Source organism: Osmia lignaria, chromosome 15, assembly GCF_051020975.1.
Source record: "Osmia lignaria lignaria isolate PbOS001 chromosome 15, iyOsmLign1, whole genome shotgun sequence".
Classification (NCBI taxonomy): domain Eukaryota; kingdom Metazoa; phylum Arthropoda; class Insecta; order Hymenoptera; family Megachilidae; genus Osmia; species Osmia lignaria.
This window is the reverse complement of record NC_135046.1, coordinates 2,223,054-2,250,405: the sequence shown is the minus strand read 5'-3', so window position 1 is coordinate 2,250,405 and position 27,352 is coordinate 2,223,054. Positions and strand designations below refer to the sequence as shown.

At 36.4% G+C, this 27,352-nt stretch overlaps 4 protein-coding genes across 9 annotated transcripts; all 4 read left to right on the top strand.

Moving 5' to 3' along the window:
• Nucleotides 1-238: 238 nt before the first annotated feature.
• LOC117600173 (uncharacterized) lies at nucleotides 239-4,474 on the top strand. The gene has a single exon (XM_034315236.2). The coding sequence runs from the start codon at nucleotides 1,639-1,641 to the stop codon at nucleotides 2,140-2,142; it is 504 nt and encodes a 167-aa protein (XP_034171127.1). The 5' UTR covers nucleotides 239-1,638; the 3' UTR covers nucleotides 2,143-4,474.
• A 1,368-nt stretch (nucleotides 4,475-5,842) lies between these two features.
• Nucleotides 5,843-14,580, top strand: Dip-C (dipeptidase C). 2 transcript variants are annotated; one of them, XM_034315224.2, is made up of 9 exons: nucleotides 5,843-6,095; nucleotides 6,809-7,007; nucleotides 7,077-7,316; nucleotides 7,390-7,451; nucleotides 7,524-7,568; nucleotides 10,327-10,596; nucleotides 10,672-11,116; nucleotides 11,180-11,331; nucleotides 11,396-14,580. In XM_034315224.2, the coding sequence occupies exons 1-9, from the start codon at nucleotides 6,076-6,078 to the stop codon at nucleotides 11,436-11,438; spliced, it is 1,476 nt and encodes a 491-aa protein (XP_034171115.1). In that variant the 5' UTR covers nucleotides 5,843-6,075; the 3' UTR covers nucleotides 11,439-14,580. The 2 variants fall into 2 exon arrangements, with proteins under 2 accessions (XP_034171115.1, XP_034171116.1); XM_034315225.2 differs by lacking the exon at nucleotides 5,843-6,095 and adding an exon at nucleotides 6,418-6,573.
• On the top strand, nucleotides 7,575-10,286 carry LOC143306101 (uncharacterized). Of its 2 annotated transcripts, none has more exons than XM_076692493.1 (2): nucleotides 7,575-7,886; nucleotides 7,985-10,286. In XM_076692493.1, exon 2 carries the CDS (start codon nucleotides 7,985-7,987, stop codon nucleotides 10,139-10,141), a length of 2,157 nt encoding a protein of 718 aa, XP_076548608.1. In that variant the 5' UTR covers nucleotides 7,575-7,886; the 3' UTR covers nucleotides 10,142-10,286. The 2 variants fall into 2 exon arrangements, with proteins under 2 accessions (XP_076548608.1, XP_076548609.1); XM_076692494.1 differs by having other exon boundaries at nucleotides 7,575-7,930; nucleotides 8,006-10,286.
• LOC117600162 (C-Maf-inducing protein) lies at nucleotides 11,956-27,352 on the top strand. 4 transcript variants are annotated; one of them, XM_034315218.2, is made up of 9 exons: nucleotides 11,956-12,094; nucleotides 16,554-18,363; nucleotides 20,935-21,120; nucleotides 21,194-21,783; nucleotides 21,855-21,944; nucleotides 22,020-22,272; nucleotides 22,478-22,735; nucleotides 22,802-23,102; nucleotides 23,184-27,352. In XM_034315218.2, the coding sequence occupies exons 2-9, from the start codon at nucleotides 17,095-17,097 to the stop codon at nucleotides 23,306-23,308; spliced, it is 3,072 nt and encodes a 1,023-aa protein (XP_034171109.2). In that variant the 5' UTR covers nucleotides 11,956-12,094; nucleotides 16,554-17,094; the 3' UTR covers nucleotides 23,309-27,352. The 4 variants fall into 4 exon arrangements, with proteins under 4 accessions (XP_034171109.2, XP_034171107.2, XP_034171108.2 ...); XM_034315216.2 differs by having other exon boundaries at nucleotides 11,967-12,094; nucleotides 16,504-18,363; XM_034315217.2 differs by having other exon boundaries at nucleotides 12,015-12,155.

Below are 27,352 nucleotides of genomic sequence, written 5' to 3'. Positions count from 1 at the left end.
CTCTATCAATATAAATAAACGAATGTTATACATTTCATTAATATTTAAAACAGAAAAAATTACATAACCAATTTCAAATTACATAACCTCATTATATGCACCACCAAAATGTGGATATATTTATCGTAATACAATATTATCTAGCTCAATGATGCGTCATAGTTTTTAGGCAATCATCTACGTAAGAAAGGTACACGTATACGGTGATGTAATGGAAATAACCTTTCATAGAATTTCGTAATATTTAGTCGAGAAGTGTTTTGAAATACATAGGTGTATGTACAACAGGTAACGTTGTGTCTTGGAGGTTAGGATAATGAATGATTCGCTAGGTGCAGATAAATGTGTATGGTAAACATATATATCGGGAGTAGAAATCGGGAACACGCGCGTGTGCGCACGCACGATAAACTTGGCAAAGGATGACGTAGATTAACACACGGGTCGAGTGTAACCTTGATCCGTACATTGCAGCTTCTCTCCCTTTACCCTGCGACCCCTGATCATGCTATTTTGTCGAAAGCTTAAACGCTTCTTAGGAGTAAGAGGGTACATACAAGTTGACTCATACGAATTACTTCATGCGAGAAATGCATGCTTATTAGAAACTCAACAGCGATCGGAGTAAAGTTGTTTCACCTTATGTGTTCAAATATGGTATTCCGAAGGGGCAGGGGACCGAGGAACAAGGAAGTAGCATAGGTATTATCGATTCGCCAGAGCTCACGAGTTAACGGTTTGTTTACACGAGCGTGGGGGAAAGTGCGCATGCGCCGCAGAACCAAAACAATAATAAGAGAGTAGAAGGTTTGTGGCTGGCGGATGAGCGGTCGCTCGCTTGGGCGTACGAACGTTGCTGTACTATTAATTCTCGTACGTGCACAAGGCCCGTTTCAACGAAAAAGTGTTCAAGTTTAACCTTTCTCAAACGGTTTAGTCAACGTTTGTCCAACTATTCATCGCATGTGTATATTTCTCGTTTCTCAACGTACACGCTGCCCGAGCCAGAACCAGACTTGCGTCAAAACGTGTATTATTGTGCAACGTGCGTTCGGCTCGAAATGTAATACGATCGAGCAACAATGTTGCTGAAGTAATCACTATCAAGTGGCCGAAGGAATGAAGAGGAATTCGTACACATCGAACAAAGTACCGTGTGTAACGAACCGGTGTGTGCGTTAACGTGTGTGCATTCATTCAATTCGAAGCAAAGCACCAAGCAAAACTTGATGAGTCGCTCAACATTCGAGAAAAGGAAAGGTTTCAGAGAGGGGGAAGGATAGATGGTGCGTATTTACCCAGTGAATCACGCGTTCCATGCGATTATGAGACGTGGTTGCTAGTTTAGGCCATCTATGTTTACACGAACGTTTTTCTCAAAATACATTCGTAAACATCCATGTGCATGAAGAGTCAAAGAAACACCGAGTACTTACCTGTCTGACTGTGTAAACAAGTGTTTTGCATTAGCAAAAGAACTTGCAGTGAAGAGCATTTATGTGTATCTTCGAAAAAAAGGGAAAGAGAATTTTATTGCAGTCTCTACTCGCCCGTATTACACAGACGTGGAGGTGTAAACACGACGTTCGTGCCATTGTCCTTTTGTTCTCATAGCCGGCAAACGGGGGAAAGTACGCCATGCCGAGCGCTGAAGAAACAACATACCTGATCGAAGTAGTGCCTAACACGACGCAGGACTTCCTCTCCCGCGACGTAGACCTCCTCGTCTCACAGATCAAGGAGAATCTTCGATTGTCTAGCTTAAAGGCCAAGTCGAGTATCAGTTATAAAAATCGCCCCTCGCCCTATCAAATACCGTCGAGGTCGTGGGCAGATCCGAATAGCTGTGAAGTATGTGGCACGAAGAATGCCGGAACTCACGATCATCGTCATCACATAAGTCATCATCACAAAAGATCCACCACCAGGGAGGACGATCCTTACGAGCTTCTGCAAGAATTGCTGAGAGAAGGTGGTTTGATAAAGGAGGCTGTGAAGAGACTTCAAACGAATCTCGACGACCTGGATAATTCGGAGGAAGAGGAGGATGACCAACGGTCGGCGGTATACAGAAGGAAACCATATTTTTATGACTCCGAAGATGAACAATTACCGCCGGTATACGAGCCGCTCGAGCTGTGAAATTAAATTATTTAGTCGGCTTCGTCCGTGGTTAAAATTTTTTGTCTAGATCAAGGTGAAAACTTTCGGTGTTCCTCATTTACTTTCGATGTGTGTACGAAAAGTGTCGTTAGGCATGAACATTCGCCTCGGGAATCGAAAGAAAGTACAACGAGGTAAACATAATTAGCCAAGAACCCGCCTTACATGGCCGTGTTTGTAAATATGGTATGTTGTTATTCAAAGCAGTTTCACACATGGCTTCGTGCAACTTCGGCTAAGATCGCCGCTCTATCGACAATCCACGAAGCTTACGTGGAAGACATGGCTGCCTCAATTCAAGCTCTTGGACTCGATTTACATGACAACATTCGTCGGGTTTTTTTTTAACTACCAGTTCGTCTCTCTTTGAATAAGAAAGAGTTCCTGAGTGCTATTCTCGTCCAGGGTAACAGAAGTGCGACAGTCACCGATGAAATTACCAAGTCACTCTTATGATTTGTTTCTTTGTTCGGTCGACAACAAAGTCGAGCTTGTAATTTTTCATTCATTTAGTTCGTTATTTTTCTCGCAATTGTACAAATAGTTTATACAACAGTCATTTGAAGGAAAAGAAACGTTGGCGAATCTTTGCCACTTGACTCAGACGACGAAATAATAAACCAAGTAACTGTACACCTTTGCAAGCTCATCTGTTACCTCTGTTATATGATTAGAACTTTTGTAATAGCATGAAATACGGAAAAAGAGCACGTGTATGAACGAGAAGTATCCTATAGGATATTATAGTTGAACAATTTCCCTCGATTTATTCGGGATGATATGGTCCAGTTACTAGTAGAAGAATAATAAATTGTCTAATAAGGAGAAGTTACGACTTGAGAGAACGCGTTTTGGACGAAATGGGGCTTGAAACATAGACAATGCCAAGTAGAAATAATTCTGAAAGATCAACCATTAACTCTTTGATTTCAATTTGAAAAAAATACAAATTTTAAAGGCACAAGTGTAAAACATTTAAGTTATTAATTAGAAGTTCGGCATGCGTATAGTATGCTTCAGTTTGTGAAATAATACAAATGGTTATGTCACTCCTAGTATTGAATTCAATATCGCTATGATTGGTCAATTATCAAGATAGAGACGGATTTGAGGGTGAATGAGTAGGAAATGAAATGTTGAAACCGATTATTTGATGTATAAGGACAGATTATGGAACGGAAAATATAAATTTATGAGGATTACACGATATAATTTGTGAAGTAACTTTTATTATACTGAAACTAAAGCGTTAATGGCTAATCTTTTAATCGTACACATTAGTATTTAAACACTTTCCGCCCAGGATCGGACCACCGTAGTATCCTGCCGTTATTCTATACTGCATTTAAAAGCACACTCAAAGGGGGATAAATTCACGTGGTCGGTCACTACAGTTCGTTTCACAGGGGGGGGATAACTTACTTCGTTTGGGTGGAATGTGTTAGTCCAATTTCGTTGAAGCACTCAACCATTTCGGGACTTCTCTTTGTAAGAATCAATCAACGAATTAGAAGGTCTTTACGCGTTGGAGCATTGCAACTTGAAGGATAGTGATCTCATTTATTTGTTTTTATTCGTGCGCCACGAACAGGACTATTTGATTGATTGTGAGAAACATGAAGGGTTATTGGTTGAGTCGCTTTCGGTTAAGTTCCATAATTAATGCCCACGAGTCTACCGTTCTCGTGGACTATAGCAGACTTCTTTGAATACACAGCACAGCCGGCTTGTAAAAAGTTACGCGAGCGCGTGGGCTTGTTACAATCGACACGTAGATTTATATTTGCTCCGCATATATAGTCCATAGTTATTTATCACTATCAATTGTTAGCGACGTAACAAATGCTGTACGCGCGTGTAAATTTGTGTATATAGAATACATTGCATGCACATCCGTGACTGGCTTAACGGTACAGCATGATTCATTTACGAAGGACTTGGCGCAATAATTGATTTGTGTAACGATATGACATTCTGACAGCCAGAAAAGTAAATAACGTGTGCGATGTCATACATGTGTCATATTTGCGCAGTGTACAAACGTTAATGAGTTAAATACAAATGTTGAGTTAGACGGTAATTCCGGTGAATACGTGATTATACGAGACGAATGAATGTTGAATTAGTGTGTTTTCCTTCGATATCGTGTGAAGTTTTGTCTGCGCAGGTATAAGTGTGTAGATTATGAGAGATACTTCTTTAAATTTACCCTTCAAGCGTAAATTAAGGATGTTGTACCTCGTTGTGATGACCGGATTTGTTGTCCGGCTAACCTTAATTATGAATAAAGAAATAAAACATTTAATGTTGAGTTCTTTTGATATTTTTTTTATTTCTTATTAGAAGTTATATCTTTTAAATCTCTGTCGTCATTGTACTATACATACAGTTATAGGTCGCTTAGTTGCAGGTTTGGAATCTAATTGAAACCATTATCCAGCTATTCTAGAAATTGTTTAGAAAATGTCTATTTAATTTTGACGTTTGTTTCTAAACCCTTAAAGGACTATTGAATATGAATGAGACATATGGTTATTCTTGGATCGTTACCTGGGTAGTTATTATCCTGGGTCACTACGTAAACCCGTAAAGTTTCATTCAAGTCAGTGAATAATGTTTACGATGTTCTCTTGTTAGTAATTTGAATAAAGCAATTTCATGATCGCAAAGTCGAGAACATAAAATTAAATATTTCCTTTTTTGATGAATCATTAACACTTGTGTCGTCGTTGATGGGAGGTGTAGATAATGTTGATCTTCGGAGCTCTGAACAACCAGTTCCAAGAATTGATGGGAATGACTTTGCGACTATTAAACGGGCATTAGCTGTATACATATGTGAAAAATCACGAATCAATCTTGCTCTACATTTTTCTGATCTCAACTTGAAGTTTTATGAGAAATATAACGACTTCTAAAAATTGGTATCCTTTCTCTGCTGTTTATAATTAATATTACGTAACAATTTCTTTGTGTCACAGTAGCAACTGTGACATAAAGAAATAGAAGAAAATATTATCGCGAAATATAGGAATTAAAAGGAAGTGCAATAGATAATAATTTCCAACGATTCTAATGGTGAGTGTGACTGGTTAGAAACGTTTGCGTCATCACTTAGAAATAGTGATAACGGAAATCTATATACGTAAACAAGTATGCGATTAAAAATAATTATAGTTAAAATTATTCTCGTTATGTTCGTCACAAAATAGTGAACATAAAGATAAAGATCTTTGACCTATAAAAATAATGTTATTACTATGTTATGACCTCCTCGATACCACGCAACTTTTGTAAATTAAGTTTCTTCATGTATCTAAAAATAACGGAGATAATTTAGGCGATCGAAGTTATTGTCCCACCCTACATAAAAGCCTACAATTTCATTCATGAACTGACCACTATAACTTTCGAAATGGTGAAAAATAGATAGTCTTTTTAATATCATGAATTTACTTAAATAAGCAACAGTATTAATATAACAACTACTATATCGATTTTCTTCTGAAGGTTACATAACAAATAATATTATAATACATTTTTCTTGGAATTTTCATATCTTCAATTCCTAAATCGATTAATTCCAGAGTTTATAGAACAATATAGCTATCATAAAAGGTTAATAACTTAATATTGCGATCAAATATGACTTTTTAAAGCTGAGAATCCTCATTGGTTTATTTGAATTCATCACATGACATGATTTAAAGATATTCCATTGTCACAGATAAAACATATCGAAGTCAAACGTCAGACCTGTGCTTCTATAAAAGACGGTTTTACGAATATTAAAGAAATTTTCCTTTAATTGAACATTATACCTTTCATCAATTACATTTCGGAAGAACTGAATCAGTGTTACAAGAAAATTTCAGTGATCTACCAGTGATTCGACAAGTGACAGCAATTAAAATGGCGGATGCCACGCATTCGTATGTATAGAAGTTATTGACTTTCATTTTTTATCGCTGTTTTTGAGAGAGGATCAATAATCGTTAAATATAAATACATAATTGTTATATTAATACCAAAAACTAATTATCTGCTTATTATGTTTTAAATATTATGTTTCCTTCATTCCTTTTTCCATTGTTATTCACTCCTTTGTTATATCGCCGTACATTTGAATTATGTTATTTAGCGGCTCATCATTACATTTGATTAGCATTTGACTAATCATTCAATGTTGAAAGAATATTTTCAAGTATGATTATTTCTATTAAATCTTTAGGTTATGTATGGACAGTATATATATAACTGTCAATATTCTACTGCGCATGTGTAACTGATTTTATGTTGTGGAAAATTTTTTCAGATTTATCATATGAATTTATCCCTTTTATCTTATGTCAAGTACCTATATTGTACCTGTTTATTTTAAAGAATCGTGTGTCGTCTTAAATAAAAAATGTAATTCTATTAATTTCTTAAGTATTTCATTTTTAACATATGCTGTAAATTCTAATTTAAAAATAAAAACAATAATTTTGTTAAATAATTAATGATTGTGTGTAAATAATATTTCGGAATTATGTAATCTCATTGTATAGATTTTTTGTAATAAAACTGTACTGAACATTCAGCCTACATGTATTATAAACTGCAGTCAAGATTTTCAAATATTTAGAAACATTACTTATTTTAGGAATGCATTGGAATCTTACTTTCAAAGAGGCAATCGCACTTTGAAAGTGCCTATGTCACTTTTCCAAAATAATCGCAAAAGGTTAGTTGCACGCATTAAAGCAAAAACAGGGAGTCAGGTTGCAGGAAGTTACATTGTTCTTCAAGGAGGAGTTGAAATTCCATTTAATGATACAGATATAAACTGGCCATTTAGACAGGTAAGTAAATTTTCATTGATACAACTCATTAACAAGTACAGACATTCACTAATATATTTGTTTCCACAGGAATCATTTTTTCAATGGTGCTTTGGTGTTGAAGAACCAGGATGTTATGGTGCTATTGATACTTCAACAGGAACTTCAATTCTGTTTGTGCCAAGATTGCCAGCAGAGTATGCAATTTGGCAGGGAAAGTTGCATACATTGGAGGATTTTAAAAAGCGATATGTAGTAGATGAGGTCCACTATACTGATGAAATAGCCAATGTTTTGAAAACAAAACAGGCTTCTTTTCTTCTTACTTTAGTACGTCTTTCTTCTATGTATGTACACAATATCATTTTTCAAAAATATTGTTCTAATTGAATTTTATTTACAGCATGGTCAAAACAGTGACAGTGGTCTAGAAGCACAGGAGGCAGTGTTTGGTGGCATTAATCAGTAAGTATCAATTATTTCCAGTTCATTTTATGCTATGAAAAAATGCTTTATGAGTATTGTAATATGTTACAGGTTCAAAGTGGATAATAAAATTTTATATCCAGAGATATGTGAATGGTAAGTACACAAAACAAATTAATGATTACAGAGATAAATTTTTATCTTCGAAAATTCTAGTTATCAGCGGTTGTATAAACTGATGTAGTTTAGGTAACTTGATATTAAATCTGTTTTATCGATAAAATATCGTTCAATCGATAATTTGTTATATCGATATTCACCGTTATAGTTATTTTCTTTACGTTTGTCATGAGTCTTTTATACTAAACTTTTTAATAAGGATCCAATAACATCAAAGTATAATCGTTAAATTGAAAGTATCATTGAAAATAGTTTCAAGGTCGTATAAAGGTGCCGTAACATAAATTCGTAAAAGTAATATTATCCTGTTTAACTTTTCCACGTTATAACTATAGAAGGTACATTAAATAAAGCAATCAAGATGAATTTATTATTACGTTTAATTTCATTAGATGCTTATATGCTCTATGCAGATGATATTAGCCGGTCATTTATGGGCAAAATCTGTAATGCGTATGCAACCATCGGGTTTGATGTTTAATATAAAAAAACGATGGTACGAATCAAACTCGGGTGAACATATTAGACAACAAGTTTTAACGCACACTAGTATTTTCGTAGAAGAAGGATTAGCGATACAAGAAGTTCCTTTGATCGTTAGAAAGATTAATAATATCGAAGCAATATGTAATAATAAGGATAAACATAGCCTCTCTGTTGTTAATCTCCCTAATATATCCAAAAAGAACAATCAAGTCAAATCGCGCGATAAAAATGAATCAAATCCGCAAAGTAATTCCAAAATAAAAGATAAATCATTGAGTCGAAGACTGGATATTGAAACAGAGGATGGAACTGCGATATTATTCTGTCCCGATTTGAAATCATTTAAAGAAGCAGATGTACAGAAAGCTTTGCAAGAATTACAGTCGTTTAATACAGCCGATGGTTCCTATTCAATGCTGGACGATAAGATCACGCAAGAATTAAATTGCAGAGTAGCTTTAGAAGGATTAAAAAAGGTCATAGAATTAGAGAATAGTTGGGTTAAGCAGAAATCTAATAAGATGCAGAGAAATAGACAGATGGAGATTGACACTACTGCTAGAGATATCGTGATGAAACAATTGATTAAATTAATTATTAGCAGCAATGATAGCGAAATGATACTTCAAGGACTTATCGCATTGAAGAAGGATAAAATTAGTCCTGCTAGAAATACATGTAGGGACTGGATGTGTGATGAGGCTTTAGGTCGAGCGACAGATGGAGAATTTTCACCTGCACAGTTGATAAATTTAATAAAAATTTTATCGTCTTATAAGGATTCGAAGTATCGTAAATCGGTAGACACTTTATGGGTCGGTATTGTGCTTCGACAAAACGAGATCACTTCCCATACATTAGTGGCGTTATTTAAAATGTTAAAATATTTTAATCAGAGTAAAAACATGGTGAAGCTTATTCTTGAAAGGAAACTTTCTAGCTATTACTTAAAGTTAACGGGCACGCAAATTTCAGAAATACTAAATTGTTTTTACGACGATGTCTCCGCGAAGAATTGTTTGCAGAGTGCCAGCAAATGGACTGAGGTAAACATGAATACATCAACTGAAAGAGATCTAATAAATTTTATACGAAGTTTAAACGCGAAAGATTATATTGACGATAAAATTGAGTACAGTTTACAAGATTATTTGAAGTCTAAAGCACCGCAGATCGAAAATTCAAAATTAATAGCAGCGATTATGGAGTATTGTAAAAATCTTCAAGTTAAAAATGAACATATCATGTCGGAATGTGGGGAATATTTTATAAAACATGCTACGAATATACCAACTTCTTTACTACCCTCTATTCTTACACCATTTGGATTTTTGTACGTACAACTACCAAATTCCACGGAATTTTGGAAAACATTTGATGATGTGTTATCAGTAAAATTTCACGACTTAAAATTAGACGATGCTCTAGATATTCTTCTCTCTTGTACTTATTTAGAAAGATATCCTACAAAATTTTTCGATAAAATATTTATTTCACAATTACTTCATAAATTTAATTTAAGAAGTCATTCTGGTTTTTTTAATCGAATAAAGAACAAATTAAAGCTATTAGATGCCACTATGTTTTTGGAATGCAAGGATTATAAAACTATGCATTTCCCTTTAGGGAGAATAGACAAACCATTATTTCTAGATGAAAGAATTCGAAGATCAGTGAATATGATATATCAACCATTAGCATCTTTGATCGGTGGAGATAAAAAATTAAGTAAAAACGTGATTTTAAATCAACTTCCAGTCATAAATTTTTACGTGCTTGATATTGTAATACATCCTCGTATAGTATCAAGTTCAGTATTTCATTTGAATTCGGGACAGAAGAAGAATATAAATACTGCAGTTTTGATTTATTTGCCAGAGTATTATTGTAGAAATACGCGTTTCTTAATAGGACCTCAAATAATGAGAAAAAGACAAATAAAAAAGTTAGGTTTCCGAGTTATGGTATTGGACTATACAACATTGCAAGAAGTCTGGAATCAGTGTGATAAATTGTCATCTTATTTGTTAGAAAGTTTACATTCGGCAGAAGATGCTCTGTAATGCGTAAGCGATAAGAATTGAAAGCAATGTGATTATCGAAATGTATTGCGTAATGTATGAAATACAAATTTCTCAGAAGATCATTTTTTAGTGACAATAAAAATGTATGAATTTTTTTTTTCTAAATCAAAGCGTTATGTATATTTTTGCTAGTTCGATATCTTAACAAATTCATTTTCTTTCAGCCGAGTTATAAAATCAGCAGAAGAAATTAAGGTATTAGAGTATGTGATTAAAATAAGTTCCGATGCACACAAATCAGTGATGCAAATGGTAAAGCCAGGCTTAGCAGAATTTCAAATGGAATCAGCTTTCCAACATTATGTATATTATAATGGAGGCTGTAGACACGTGTCTTACACCTGTATATGTGGATCTGGGCATAATGCATCTATATTGCATTACGGACATGCTGGTGCTCCTAATAACAAAGTTATAAATGACGGCGACATGTGGTAAGTTTTAATATATTTTTTCATATTTTATAATATACCAATCCAAACTAATAATACATTATTGAATTACAAAAGCCTGTTCGACATGGGCGGTAATTACTGTGGATACGCGGCTGATATTACATGCAGTTTTCCCGCCAATGGAAAGTTTACAGCTGATCAGAAGATTGTATACAATGCAGTGCTCGCTGCTCGCGATGCAGTGATGAACGCTGTAAAACCCAATGTCGCTTGGACAGACATGCATTTGTTAGCGAATAAAACAATGTTAGCTTCGTTAAAGTCTGGGGGCCTATTGGTGGGAGATGTCGATGACATGATGAAAGCAGGATTGAACGAAGTCTTTCAACCTCATGGGCTTGGGCATCTTATGGGATTAGATGTTCACGATGTCGGTGGATATCTGTCAGGCAATCCGGAACGTTCTAAGGCACCTGGATTAAGAAAATTGCGAACCAGTCGCACTTTACAAGCTGGTATGGTTCTAACGATCGAACCAGGTTGCTACTTCATTGATTGTGTAAGTGTAATCATGTCACCTGACGTAATGAATTCAGGAAATTAATGAATGAATGAATGGTAGTTGCTAGATGCGGCCTTGAAGGACTCGAATCAATCGAAATTCATCGTGGCTGATGCATTGAAAAGATTCCGTGGTTGGGGTGGTGTTAGGATAGAGGACGATGTGCTTGTCACGGAAACTGGAGTAAGAAATTTGACAGAAGTACCGCGCACGTAAGTGTTAGACAATTGAAACGGGTAATCGTTTATAAAACGTCAATGGATAATTTAATTACAGAGTTGAGGAAATAGAAAAGTGGATGGCTGCTAGAAAAAATTAAGGCTGATCTCAAGAATAGAAAAGTGGACTTCGAGCAAAACCAATTACATTTACATATATTCTTTTTCGTGATATAATAACAGTTGTGATACGACGCGTAACGTCACAAAATATTTTTACACTGGTTTCTTATAGAGCATATAATGCAATAACTACATTATAGGCTTAAAGCATTCCTTTATAAATTGTATATATAAAGAGCAACAAGCAAATAAAAAGAAGAAGATATTTTTTATCACGCTGATCCATTATAATAATGCTTTTGCAACAAGAATCTTCGTAAAGCCGAGCAGAATATAAATTCTTGTTTAATCAAAGTAATAATATTTATATTGTGTTTTATATTGAACGTATACAGGTGTATCAGGTTGGACGCACATGAATTTTCATGATGAAAATTTGAATCTGTAGTAACATTTTGTATGACGTTCGGTGAGAGAAGAGGGGGAGGCAGTGTCAAGTGTAACCTTGGATGCGATATCTTACGTTTATTGAAAGAGAACTCGAGTGCCGGTATTATCGGGTATAGTGTTACAGTCGTAGCCGCGCTGTGAATACGAGCAGTCTTCGTTACAACTGCTTTGTAAAAAGTGTCTGAATTTTTCTAGAACCTTATTTTTTACTGTCAAATGATTCTCCACGACATGTTTATCAGTGGTGCGTACATTTAACACTTTAATATTTACGTTTAACTACATATAAAGTGTATGTTGTAAAGGTATTTCGTTTTGTTATTTTAAATAATTTGAATCAAGTTTAACTCAGATCAGGATTATTCTATGGCAATTAATGTTATTTAGGTAGGATATTTTTGAGGATCTATTGTAGATTCTTAAAAATATTAAACAGTGCTAAATTTTGTGGATAATTCTGTGACATTTCTGTGCCTTTTTTCCCCCCTTTTGTCAACAATCGTCGACGTCAAAAGCGAAAGTGGACTAACTTACGATATGGCCTGATTTTTTGAAGGAGATCGTCGCTGGCGCCAGATCAGATAAGTTATAATGACCGATCACTCATCGATGTTAAGCCAATAATCAATGACCGAAAATACCAATTTCCCCGCCGTTTCGTATAACATACAAATAAATTATTATTAAGCAGTTGCCAACTGCTAATTATTTAATGATTTTGAAAATTAAAAATATGGAATCAAAATGGTTTCTTTTTCTTTTTATTAAATATAAAATATCGGTTTATTTATATAAAGTTCATTAAAGCAATACGAAAACGTTAATAGATGTTGAATAATCAGCGTAGAATAAAAATTTGACGATTTAAGGCAATTAATGTAAATTTATCTTCCTTCTGACGTGTTTGTATATTCTTGACCTTTTAGATCACACCATCGTTTATCAATGATTTTGACAACTACTGTAATCAGGCTAATTGTTGCTTTTTTTTAGCAGTCATTAATTTGTAACATCAATATAATCTAAAAATTGGATAACAAAAAATTGGGAATTTTTTATTTTCAAACAAGTAATCAGATATTTCTGTTTTTGAATTAAAAATATTTTATGGTTGTTTAATCGAAGCTATGAATTTTAAATAAAATCGTGAAAAAAAGGAGATAATTGCCAGTTTAAAAAATTGAATTTTGATAAACAGGATCCACATTGTCCAACAACTCCAAAAGAAAGAAATCTTAATTTCAAATTAATTTCGCAAACCTGAAATAGCAACACAATTTTATAACAACATAATAATATGGGGAACAAAGAACAGTTTAGTCTTAAATCGTACGTCATTACCCAGGAAAACGCGATAATACCATCAACCATTTATCTTTGCCCCTTCCTTTAGCCAATTACTATTTTACATCCTTTATACATTAAAACAAGCCTATTTTAATATTCACTATTAACATTAATTAAATTAAAATTATCTAATAGAAAATCCTCAGAACCCCATATAAATGTTGAATAATTTATAGATGAATTAAAAAAAATATTTGAAAGGTAATTCGTGTGTTATACAGATTATTTTATTTAAATTCCATCTTTTGAAAATGTAAAAACTGTTAGAGTCTGATAGACTGTACCGTCACCACTTATGGCTTAAGTGTGAACAGTCGTTATCTATGTTTTGTCAGAATAATATCGTTAATGAACCGGATTAACACGTTGACCGTCACAGTAGAAGTAGCCATATCTAGTCAGACACCTAATAACATGGCGTATTGAAGATACTATAAAAAATAATTTCTTAATACAATCCTTTAGTTAGTTATATTATTAATGTATCTCTATTAAAAGGAGTTGCTCATGCAATGGCAAGAAGGAGGAAAACAACGAATTTAAATTCCTGCTAGCTAAACCTGTTTTCTTTCCTACTAGCAAGTAGGCTAGCTTTTTTTCGCCCCTAATCCATTCTCGTACGGTTAGCCTAAGCTGGTGATCAAGGTGAAGGTGATCGATGAGGGCGGAGCGTTTACGCAGAGATACACGCGGTTTTACAAACACGAACAGCTACTTTTGACGCAACGCGGATATACGGCAGTCAGCTGCATCGCATGATCCAGGACACGCGACGAGGTTGCAGTGTCAATGATTCGAATACCGACTGATTTTAATTAAGCTTGAATACCGTCAAATACCATTGAATACGGTTATGTCGACTACGGTTAAATACCGTCGAATACCGTCGGAAAGTACGTACAGACAAATATGTTACAGGTAGGCATTGAATTTAATGAATAAATATTTTACAACATCGAAATCAAAGTGGTTAATGGATTACGACACTTGTATATATACGGATCATTCACACAGCAGTCTGCATTTATAGCTGCATTTTGAGCGTTTTATTTTAGGAACAGCTCTGGTTTAGTACAGCGACTCCTCTCGTCGGGAAAGATCGGTCAATGAACCGTTTCCAATATGTACCTACTCCTCAAACAATACACGCTGCAATTGTATAAGATGCAGGAATTAAAAAATTAGTGTATTGTTATTACATTGATTACTACGGGGAGTGGGGAGCATCAATGATCGGTGCTATTATTGTAAAGGTAATAAATCTCATATATACTGCGTGCTTAGGAACAACCAGAATTTATTATTTATTCTCCGGAATGATTAAGGAAAAGTAGGCAATAAAGAAAAAAAAAAAAATGATTGGAATTGCAGTTATGTAAGAAACACTAAATGTTATTTCGTTTAATGATTCTCGTAATTTTATGTATCTTTATATCTAAAGAAGCTTGTTCATTGTGTTACGAAATAAATTACAGTCACTTATGAAAGTCATCGTACATCTTATAAAAGAGCCATTTTGTTCGATAAAATATTGATGTAGTCAGTGCTGTCAAGAAATAAAAATGTACGAACACTTTTTTGAGATGTATGTACAGTACCCAGAATGATAGGCTTTTTCAGGAAAAATGGCGATATAGGGGAAAGAGTCCTGCTACCCACTATAATACTTAAGAGGTACCAGCCGTAATGAACTTTTGTTTTTCATTCGAAAGTCCAATATCCCATTAGATGAGTAATGAACTTTACTCGCGTTAACATTTAATATGTTTAGGGGGGAAAAGTACGTGGGTGTGAATTAAGCTTAAAAAACATCCAGTGGGAGTTTCAAAACAAAAAAAAGGATGTAGGAACGGTGTCTCTAGAGATTCTGTGTACGAAATACATACACACGTAAAAGTCTCGTATCATAAATTTAATTCTTTGCGTCATAAACGCGTCTCCTCCGGCGATGGCGTCATTCGATGAGAACATTTTGAACGAACCAACTTTATTTCTTTCTTTGATTTGAAAAATTTATGTCTGATCAAAAATGTCTTTCTAAAGATTGTCAGCATTTAGCGAAACATTCGTAGCTATTATTGGGCAATGTGAATTCCATTTAGCAACGACGTTTAACAATTTAAAGATAATCTTTAAATTGTCTTTTTGAAGATCAAGATACGATCCTTGGGTGGGATAATAGATTTTTAAAGGACACGATAAAGCAAGTTTGTCAGATATTCAAAATTATATGACAGAGTGGTTAATTTTAGCGATGTTTCGATCACTGTCCTGGTCCACTTCACCCCCTATTACGAAGGATATTAACCCTTACTCGGTAAACGTGGGTCAATTTTGTCTAGGTTAGTTCCAAAGGTATTGATTTCTCGGAAACTAATAAGTAACAGGCTTTTGTTTATCCTCCTAGAAAAAGCTGGTTAGTAGAATCTAACAACACAAGATTTACGTTCTATGTTGAAATTTATAAGAGAAATTTATAGAGGACATAATGGATTCACGTTTGCAATTCGAAGAGGATCAATAATGAAAAAATTGCTAAAATGAAAAACAGCAATTTTTATTAGATTATTGTACTATCATCATAAATAGAAATTAGACATCAATACTGTACATGTTACATATCAATCTAATTTAGCACTGTTAACAAAAGGAATTATTTACAAAATGTATATATACTTAGATAATTATAATCAATCATCGATTACTAAATTTGCGAAGAAAGCGAAGAATTTTGAATTTAGTGAAAACGCGCGTGAGTTCCGTTTCAAAAAGAACCGCTTAAAAATAGGAAGCGCTGCGCAGTATGGAAATTCGATGGTTCCGACGTATTTTTGGAAAAGAGTCTTTCAATTATTTCAACGAGGTGTTCGATGTATTTACGTGCGATTTCGGATCCGGATTTAGTTGTACGCGATTTTTCCGCTGCTGTCCGCAACGAGGTAGAGGGCAAAAGAGAGAGAGAGAGAGGAAGAGAAGCGTGGTGGAACGCGATAATTCCAAGCAAACTCACGACTAGTCATTGATCGGCCGCGAGACGCCGAGCGCCGCGACGCCCTCTCCTTTTCTTAACCCCAGCGTCCCCACCTGTCCTGTTCACAACCGTGTCAGACATTTAAGCGTCACGTCGGAAACGCGCCTCCCTCTTTCTCTCGCTCTCTCCTTCTCCCCGCTTTGTTCTTCTCTCCTTTGCTCTTTTTCGTGGCTCGTTCATCGACTCCGGGCATCTCCGCGACGAATTCGAGCTGATCAGCGACACGGTTCTCCGCTCTACGTCGACGCTTTGACGCTTTCGACTGATTTTTCCAGAGGGGAAAGTGCCGCGTTGGTCGGACAGTTGTTTCACACGAGATTTACAGTTCGGCCAGGTGAGTGAGAATTGAGGCAACCGACCAGTCCCATACAGTGCTTACGGAGCAAAATGTGTCGTCGTGATCCGTTGCAACGCGTGAAGAAAAAAGTGGACAACGAAGCTTGATCGTTCGGAGGGATCTGCTTTGCCACAATGGTGGAATCAGTATGGGCGAGGATCTCGTTAACGTGGTTGCTCCCCGTTGCTCATTGAATCGCTTTGTCTGAATGAGGGAGGCGGTGAACGACCGTTTCTAGGTCGGACCACAGGATCCATGGGTGCTTAATTGATCGTTGTTTCCGAGGGATTGCGTGACAACAAGGACGAGGAAAAGTGGAACGGTGAGGCAGATTTTTCCTATAGGGACTACAACGATTTTCGAGCTGAAAACTGTTCCCAAGGAAATTCGGGTCGAACGTGTTGTCGATCGGTCTGGTCCGAATTGGGTCAGTAGGATAGCACGGCAACAGCAACGGCCAGCTTTTTCGCGCAGAGGACAGGAGCGCGATCTAACTTTCGTGAACGTTCAACGAACAGATTCGATCGACATGTTTTGTTTCCAAACTCCCTTTACACGCGCTTCTCGCGTGCTCGTGTCTCCTCTGTCTTCCAGCAAGGGGAAAACCACCTCCATGAGTATGATCTTGCCGATGAGTAAGTCGTCCTCCGGTTCCAAGTGCGACAGACGTGGTTCCGAGGCGACCAGCGAAGATTCTGGCTCGTCCATCAGGTACATCGACCAGGAGCCCTCGATATCAGCGAGCAGCAGCACGGACACGTTACCCGACATCAAAGCGGACTACTTGGACCCAGAGTCTCTGTCCCCGGGGCCAGATTCCTTAACTGCACCTGCCGCGATCGTTCCCAACGGCGTAGACGAGGAGAAGCTGCTGGAGGATGATAAGGATGAAAATTGTCGATCGTCATCCCCCGCGAAAGCTTCTCCCAAGAAGAGGTTCTATAGCAACAGGCGCTGCAGGAAGCTGCTCCTGCGACTCAGGTCAAACGAGTCTTCCAGCTCCAGTAACAAAGAAGCCTGTTCAGCCGCGTCTCACTCTCCAGCGAGTGATTCAATCGAAACCGAGTCCCCTGGCTCTTCCAGGGATCGCGAGAACGAGTATAAGACAGACGACGCGAACCTCATCACGAAATCTTCCCCGTCGGTGCTGATCGACTCCGTGGAACCTGAGGAGGCTCTGAAGAGCTGCAGAGCCACCTCCGAGAACGATATATCCTCGTTACAGAACACTTTCAGCGAGTCGGAGAAGGAGAATATTTATCAAGAAACGGAAACAGAGACGGAGGAGGGATCGTCGTTGCCGTTGAGCCCAGCGGGTCCATCGGCCACCGGTTTGTCTTCTTCAACCGTACCCTACTACAACTTCCTATGTGTGAACGGCGGAGCAATGCGTCAAGAGATGACCAGCACAAGTTCTCCGCAACTCTCTTCGGGCAGCAACCTCAGATCCAGCACGGAATCCACTCCCGCCGATGTGTGCAGCTCCGAAAAGAGCTCTCGGATGGATACCCTAAAGCCAGAGGGTTTGGAGAGCCAGTTTTGCTTACCAGCCGCCAGATCCTGTCCGAATCTCGAACGACAAAGCGCTGGTTGTTCACCCATCAGTGGTTCTTCCAGTTCTAGTCTTAGTCCCGGACCTGTTGGGCCTAGGTTCAAACCAGTAGAAGAGGGTGACATCCAGGTGTGCTTCTTGAATCACACGAAGACTCTGGTCAGGAAGATTCTGTCCAGCAAGTTCTTGAGGAGATGGGAAACTCATCATCTTTATTTAAACGACACCTGCATCTCTTCTAAAACGGTAAGTTGTATCGTATCATCTTTGGGGTTATCTATTGGGGCTCCATCTAACAGATTATGCTCTAGCAAAAAGAACTTTATGCAAAAATTTTAATAAGAACTTCTGAATAATTTTCACAATGAAAATTCATCTATTGGTTTGTTCGTTTTATTGCACGGTAATATTTGGACCTGCTCCCTTTGTCGCGTCTGTAACTAAAAATTCAACGTGACTAATAGTCACGTGTATCTGAGGACGTAATATTCTTTATACTATGCGCTGTTTTCTTAACATATTGTTACTGCAAACAATATGTTTGCAGCAGAGAATGATTTTTATATTGCAAAATTATCTTTTTTTTTTTTCAATTTTTCTTCTTGAATAAAGTCGTGCTTTATATTCGGCAACGAAAATGTTTCACGCGTTAGCTGTTACTTTTTTTATATCAAAAGTAGTCCGAAATTGATAATTACGGGTCGCACTTACAATTGACGTAGATGATATTCCAAATGTGATAGGTCACACCGACGGTGATATTGCGTTAGTACAATCTGTCAGTGTTTCATCAGATTTCAAGCTCGAATGTTCGGTTTTAGCTTGTAGATATCAAAATAAAAAAAGAAATTAGACTTCACAATTAATTTTAGTGCTATCAGAATGTTGATAATGATTTATCTATTTTCTTTTTGTCTATATGTCTACAAATGAAATTTCAAATTACACTAAAACCAAATTATCTATTCTTGACATAAAATTGCCAGCAACCATTGAAATAAATAAACTTCCGTCAGTATTTGTTAAAAAAAGGAAATACGCTACGTTCCATTTGTCACGTAAACACTTTAGCTTGAATTTATCGAGTGAAACGATAGATGCCGTTTTTCAGAAACAGAATACACAAATACAGTGGATGATTATTATTATGAACTATTATGAGTAGATGGAAAGATGACAATTTTCGATGTTATTAATAATAATGATTACCATTTAGTATGGTAACCCCAAGGGAAATCCAATTAAAAAATACCATTACCATTTAGTAATAGTGAAGTACAAGGCTTTCCCTAGAGATTGTAGTGCTAGAGTAGACCTACTGCTCTCTCAAGTACGTGGACTGGCCCACGCTATTTTAAAATTCTAAAATTCTAAGATTCTAAGATCCTCTCATAAAATTTGATCTTAATAGAAATAAGTATTTTGATCTAAAATCCTAATTACGCCATTGTACCATTATGAGTGTGTTGCCAGTTTTGTTCTTGATTAAACGTCAGATGAGTGGTAATTGCGGAATGTTTATGATAATTTGATCACCCACTGCATAAACCACACGGGAGTCGCGATTGCACCGGGTGATCGCAAAAAAATGAATCGACAGATCTTTTTTTTTCACGATACAAGCGTAATCTGAAGCGGTCGCAAAATGCATTCAGGGTCGGCTTTGACGTAAATGAAATACACGTTCACGCACATGCACCTCTCTTTTGTCTGTTTTTCGTTCGCTATCATACACGTGGATCTAATTACTCACATTACACTTATATAGAAACTTGTCTACTACTTTGGACTAGAATTAAAATTGATATAGAAAATTCAAGATTTATGAAAAAAGATTCTTTTCTTTTTATTAAAAAGGGGATACATTTTATTTAAAAATTGTTGCATGTGAACATAGCTGTACTCTCTGTTTATTCAGGTTTTCATAATATTCTGATTGAAAAATGAATGGAATTTTATTAAAAATTTCGAATATAATCTATAAAAAATCGACGTTTAAATTCAAAAAGATTATAAGAATTACATAATTAGAAAAAAAATTAAAATCTGCTCGTTTATTCAAATAAAAAAAATAAAGATAATCTTACCAATATTATATGCCTCAAATTTAATGAAAAAATAATTAAAATTGTTTCAGATCTTTAAATGTAAATTAACGTTTAATTACTCATTCCTGGGTCACAGGTGTTACTCTCCTGTGCTTTTATGTACAGGGTGTTCACGTCATTAACCAGCGTTTTTCTTAGAAATGAAAAAGAAATGAAAGAGGAAATCGTTTCACTGTTTTTTTTAAGCAAGATAATAACGTACGTCAATTTTTTATATTTACAATATCTTTTAAGCAATGAAGATGACTTTTAATTTTTCTTATTTAATGGAACTGCATTCTTTTCTTAAGATTAATGGTCTCGTTGAAACATTTTGCATAAAAAGAGGTTTGAGATACAATGTTAAAGGTTGAATTGTGAATTTTGTAAATATTATGTTTTTTCATGAGATCGAAATGACCTAGTTATCGTCGTATAAGGATTAATAGAGAAATTATCTTCTGAAACGAAAACGAAATTCTTTTAGCCCGTAATTACCCGTAGCTATTGGAGTAAATGCGGACGGTTGCGTGGGTAATTACGGACGGTCAGGGATTTTTGTTACGAAACTCACTGATATGGTATACCTCTTGAATGAGACTTTTCTAAAATAATTTTCATACGTAAAGAAAATCTTTTATTTCATTTTATAATATGAACTACCAATTATTTATCACAGTTTTATTAAAAAACTGCACAAGATTAATTCAAATAAATAATTTGATTTCAGCCTACAGGATTCCTTCAGCAACCAATACCGTACAGCAACATGTCGGACATTCGGAAGTACGCTGTTGCTAGATGGGATCCTACTTACAAGAACTGTCTTAGTATAGTTTTGTCAGACAGCTCGATTCTTCTTCAAGCCAATAATGCTTACACGAGGGACCAATGGTATCATTCGATACTGTGGAAGGTAAATTATTTTCTCTATCGTTTTAAAAATGTAGATGTTCTAAAAACTTTAATTATTGTTTTCTAATTTTCAGAGGAGTATCTTCAAGTACCAGCACCTAGTATCGTTGAGCACGCGTGAAGAGGTGATCATCAAAGAGCTAAAGTCAATGGTGGATTTCGCGCTTTGGACTTCGCTTCAGGATGAAAGAGTGACTGCAGCGCCACTGGAAGCTGTGGCGAAACTTCTGGAAGATTCCGTGACCGAGGATTCGGAGCGGAAGTTGGAAAAGTCAGGCGAGGAGATAACCCGATATCAAAACGACCGGAAACAGTGGGCAGAGGCGGTTCTCTCTGTAGTCTCTCCTTTATTAGACAAAGTTGCCCTTCCAGCATGTCTCGCAAAGGTTCTCGCGAAATTGGCCCAACAGCATCCCCAATCGCCCTTAGTCTCCGCTATTAGCCCAGCTATCACGAGATGCCTGAAGCATACCGTGGACTTTGGAAAATCTCCGGATATGAGAAGGTTGCTTCAGGTGTTCATAGCTGCTCTGTACGCGGGTGTAGGAGGTGAACAAGTGATTAGGGAGTACGTCGCTTCCGTTCACGGGCCCGGAAGTGACTGTCCTCACCCAAGGGTGCTTCCAAATTTGGTGTCCGTTTGTGTTGCTGCCATTTTTCATAGGTAATACTATTCCTATAACAATAAATTATTATTACAAATATTTTAATTAATATTGATGGAAATAACTCCAGATTCGAGGTAGCCAATTGTTCTCTGTCAGAACAAGACAAATCAACGACTTTACCTCCGTTGGATTGTTATTTGTTGGTGTTAAATGTCGCGTAAGTATTACCAAATTAGAAACATTGTTGACATTATACTAGTAAACTTATGACTGATTATTCATTCGTTTTCAGATCAGAGTATGCCGACTGGAGGCCAGGTTTCGGCGCGCTGCTGCAACCAGTACCATTTCCGGAGGAAGCTCTGGCTATAAAAGAGGTCCAACAGTCAATATTAATGTGCGTGATCAAGCGTTTGGCCAAAGATTCAAGATGCATAGTACATCGTGTTCTACTTCCGGTGAGAGAACCACGTCCTGGCTGGATTCACATTGCGGCGCCATCTAGTCCAGCTTGTCCCGATCAAGGAGAGCTGTTTGGTGAAATGGTACATTTCTTACTTTTCTTTTTAAACTATATAAAGACTTTGTTTTTTAAAGTATATTAAATATATTTCTGGAATGGACCTTGCAGGACATTCGGCACCCTGGGGGTCCGTAGACTACAAGAACATTCCGAAAACATTTGCTAGAATAAACTTAGTTTATATAATAGTTTTGATTAGTAAATAATTCTTATTGCTTTCCAATAAGCTGACAACACTGTTGGCGTGCTGCTGCCGGAGGAAGAGGTTTATAACCTCGCTAATGAAACAAGCTCGAGATGATTGTATACTCTTGGCGGTGAGAGGTTGCGAAGCTGCGCAGGAAGCTCTTTGCTTGATGCTGGAGTGGTATTTGTTACCGAACGAGGAAGCTCGTTTGCAAATAGTCAATGCTCTGGAGTCGACCACGTCAGGCAAGAATCGTTATGCTGCTCTTTGTCAGAGACAGAGAAATCTACAAGAACTGGTGAGTACATTGTGACTCTTCGAATTCGATTGAAAACTACTAAAATCGCTATCGAACTGTTTACAGCAACAGAAAGGAGGTCCCCGGAAGCTGACGCTACCAGTCCGAGCGACGGACGCTGATGTGGCGCTTCTGTTAGGTGGAAGAGCTCTCGGCAATCTTGAATGTCTCAGCTTAGCCTTCACTTCAGTGACTTCCGCTTGTGCTGAACAGCTGATCAAATTACCAGCCTTGAGGTATCTCAATCTATGGGCCACGCAGTTCGGCGATGCTGGTTTACAAATGATCAGCGAACACCTTCAGAAACTGCAAGTGTTGAATCTCTGCGAAACCCCTGTTTCGGATAAGGGAATCTCTACTTTGGTCTGTAAGTATGATTTAGCTTATTGTTAGTCAATGAATTTGTCACCTAAGACCATGTACACATTTGGATACTTTCGTTTTACAGCACTGACAAGTTTGAGGAAATTGAATCTGAACAGCACGAAACTTTCCGTTCAGACGTTCGAGTCCCTGAAGAAATGTTTACCAGCATTGCAGGAGTTTGACGTGAGGTACACGGAGGCATGGTGACCAGAACTTTCACCGTACATCAAATCGGACAATTCCACTAACTCTAGCCTTCAGGAGAAAAGACAACGTTAAAGTTACATTAGATAAGTGAAGAAAAGATTCGATCGTGATTAGTTACGAGTTAATTAGGATGTTTGCTGGCACACGTACGTGCCGTTCTGATCAGTAACGAAAGTTCTATTTAGACGTATCTCTGGGACCGGAAACGGCTGTTAGAAAAACAAATCGAGAAGCTGAGTGACTCGGATTTAGTCGGATCTCATTTAATTTTGCGGATGTTAGAATTGTTAGTACGTGGCTAGGACCACAATAAAAGCCTGAAGTGAATGAGTCATCCGAGGAACTTCAAAGAAGTGTTGCAAACTGCCGAAGAACCGTCGTTGAAACAGAAAGATGAAAGACACGTTCGAGGAGGCGGGTGAAACTTAGAATAGCTTAGAATTGGAATCCGGTTGCGTCTCTATAAATAGTTGATCCATGCGACAGCGATTAAGAGGACATCGAGAGGTTACTTCAATGGCGCTGGGACTTGTTTGCGAGTCCCCAAGTGCCTTCATCTTTCCTGGATCCTATATGTTCCAATCGTTCTATTTTACGTCTTCTATATCAGATACAACAGACGATTTTAATATTTATTTCAATTGAATGATTTTCATTTGAGATTCTGTTGCTGATTACTTAACAAGAATCGTTGGTCCTCTTTCGTAGCATCAACGAGACTTATTCCAAAGGTGACCAAACTTGCTCTGTGATTCTCTTCGTGTCCATTCTCCTCCTGTAGATACGAGAACTTAACTTCCCATAATTTATGGGAAACATGGATACAAAGAGAGGGAAGGTCCATAGAGATATAAGAATTGACCGTTTTCTTTTTATTCTTATATCTTTAGAGGGAAGTCTTAAATCTCAAGTCAAATTGGTCATCTCTGTACATCGTAACACTTTGATGGCCGGTTTTTACATGTCTGTAACCTTAACCTAAACTTAATCTTCAACAGTTTATGTGGTGATTATCTATTAAATACAATTTAAAACCATACATCACTGGTAAAAAGTTTGAGATTATCTAATTCGTTACTGAAGTAGACGATAATTCTACCAACAATGTTCAACTTCCGGATGTTCTGTGATTCACACGGCAGACGGATGCAGGGTCATTTTGACCCATTGTTAAGATGTCATTATATGGGAGTTTTGAAGACTAAATTGTGTATGTACAAAGTTTAAGATATGTTTTCATGTGTAAATATTATATTTAAGTATAACGAAATATATCCAGAAAAAGAGGTAAATACAATGCTGCAAATGTGTATTTAACTCTCTAAAAGGGTTAATATAGATACACTTGATACAGAGAGCAGTTTTATTTTTTGCATTAATGTCACAAATAAATCTGCTATATTTTTCATATATTTTTTCTTTTAACATATTTGGATCAAAATGATCTTGTATCTGCCATGCAGGATTAATTTATTCGTTTAGCTGTTATTAACTAAACTTTTTTCTGAGGTTTATAATTCATGTTTTCCAGTACTCTAAACCATTTTTATTTTAAATACTCAATAATCCAAAAGTAATGGCCCAAATATGGATTGATATTGGGGACCTCATGCGGAGAAACTTACAAGGGGAACTACCCAAGTGTTACACTCACTTATTAATGAAACTTTCCCAGCTTGTAGAGCTCATCGAACTGAACACGCCTATACCCCGTTTTGTAGACAGACGACTAATTGTTTAAAACATATTAATAATTAAAGTTAGTTACTACTTACATTGAGAAGTATGACAGACTCACACATACAACTCGCAATCTAGAGATCCACGGTTCAAATCCTTGATTCCCAACATTTTTTTTTTTTTAATGATAATTTGTCTCTTTTTAAATAACTATTACATAAAAATTATCATAAAAAAAAAAATTTTTTGGGAACCAAGGATTTGAACCGAGGACCTTCAAATTTCAAGTCAGGGATCGGCTCCGTGGTTAAACACATGACTCGTAATCTAAAGCTCCTCGGTTCAAATCCTGGGTTCCCGTTTTTTTTTTTTTTTTTTTTTATATAATGATAATTTTTATGTAATAGTTATTCAAAAAGAGACAAATTATCATTAAAAAAAAAAATGTTGGGAACCAAGGATTTGAACCGTGGATCTCTGGATTGCGAATTGTATGTATGTTTGTCATATTTCAGAATGTAAGGAGTAACTAACTGTAATTGTTAATATCTTTTAAACAATTAGCCATCTGCTCCCAAAAGGGGGTAAACTTTAGAGGATCTTTGTCTCTCCTGTACGTAGACAGGGATAGAACAACCCTCAAATAGGGGAGACAAGGATAGTCTGAAGTTTCTAAGTTTTCCCACATGAGTCCCTCAATATTTATTCAAACTTACAATTAGGCTGCCATTCCTGTTCACCTCTAACTAACATGAACAAATAAAGGACTCGAAAATAAAAGATGAAATTATTTAATGTATTTTAGTGAACAATTATTGAAAATATGAAAATCATTACGTTTATTAATTTATACATAATAAGCTTAGATGTTGACTGTGAAACATCAATGTTTCTTGTCCTTTATAGGGTGTCATTCATGTACAATGAATATTCCTTGAAACCTGAGGCCGTCAAAGCGGTTAGGGAAGATTATTTTTCAAAGGAAATGTTAATCCTTGAAGACAAAGTGACGAATGTTTCTTCAAATGTGATCTGTGTAGTTGAATGAATGTAGTTTTATAAAAGGGAACAGAAATATGCATTTAATTGAGAGTTGATTTAATTGTGCAAATATAAAAAAAGGACTAATTAATAGCGTTAAGTGAAACAAACTTCTGTATAAGTGCGTTTCATTCAGATTTGTTTGAGTTTAATTATAAGTAACCAAAGACTTGTTCATTTAGATCCACACTTTGGGAACTTGTTGAAATGCCGAGCAGGGAATGCAATCGTTTTTTAAATTATTATTAAAAATCGGTGCTTTTCATTTTGTCAAATGCACATGTTCTTATACAAACAGTAGTTTCCTATTAAAAGACGAGGTGTTCATATTAGTTTGTTAACAGGAGCGAATGCAATGAGCGTTACCGGAAGCGAGGTGAGATTTATTTTATGTATATACTTTAGCTAACAATAAGAGGATAAACGAACTTCCTGCAAGCGAAAGGATTCTTTGATGAAGTTCTTCTCTTATAAAGAATTCTTGCTCCTTTCCTTCAAATAGCGCTCAACTGCCTTAGCGATCAAGCTCTGAGCGACCACTGCCACAAAGCGCGTGAAACTGGAACAGGTCGAAATTAACCCGTTCAGGACGTTAGCGAAATTCACAAAAGGCTCGATACTGTAACGTGTGTTATCGTTAATTTTTCAGTTTCTAATTCAGTCACGGACTCTTGTTTCTGTTCTGAAAATAATATTATCTATACTTACCCTATAAGTTACAGAGACTAAAGAACAAAGGTTGCTCATTAGTGAGTTACGTGGTCCTGAACGTGTTAATTTGTTCCAACCGTATTAGAGTCGAATCACTCCGTTCGAATCGAACTCTGTACACGCGAACCGCGCTACACTTTACTTTAAGACTCGAAGGAATTTGTATTATTTACCTTTTTCTCGCCTACGATAGATTATATCAAAGATGCCCAAGCTCGGGGCTTCCCCCTCTTCGTGTACATTCCTCTCGTATTAGTTATAATTTGGATACGACTTCGAGTACGTCGGTAAATTATGATTAATTTTGTTAAATATCAAATAGTTTCGAATAAGATGTTCATTGAGTTCGCATGTGATCAGTGATTGAATTTTAAGGGAAGAGTGGGTAGCCCCAGGTATTTAAATGAAACAAAAAAAAACAATATATAATCAATAAATTTTAATGAAATTACTCTCTCACGAAATAAACATAAGAATTTCCTGATTCATTATAACTAAAAAGAATAGAACATTTTTTAAAAATAATTTTAGAAAGAAAATTAATAAATTGTAGCCTCTATTTTTAAGCAATTAAAAAGATGGCGGGTAGCCTCGGACATAATTTTCAACGAT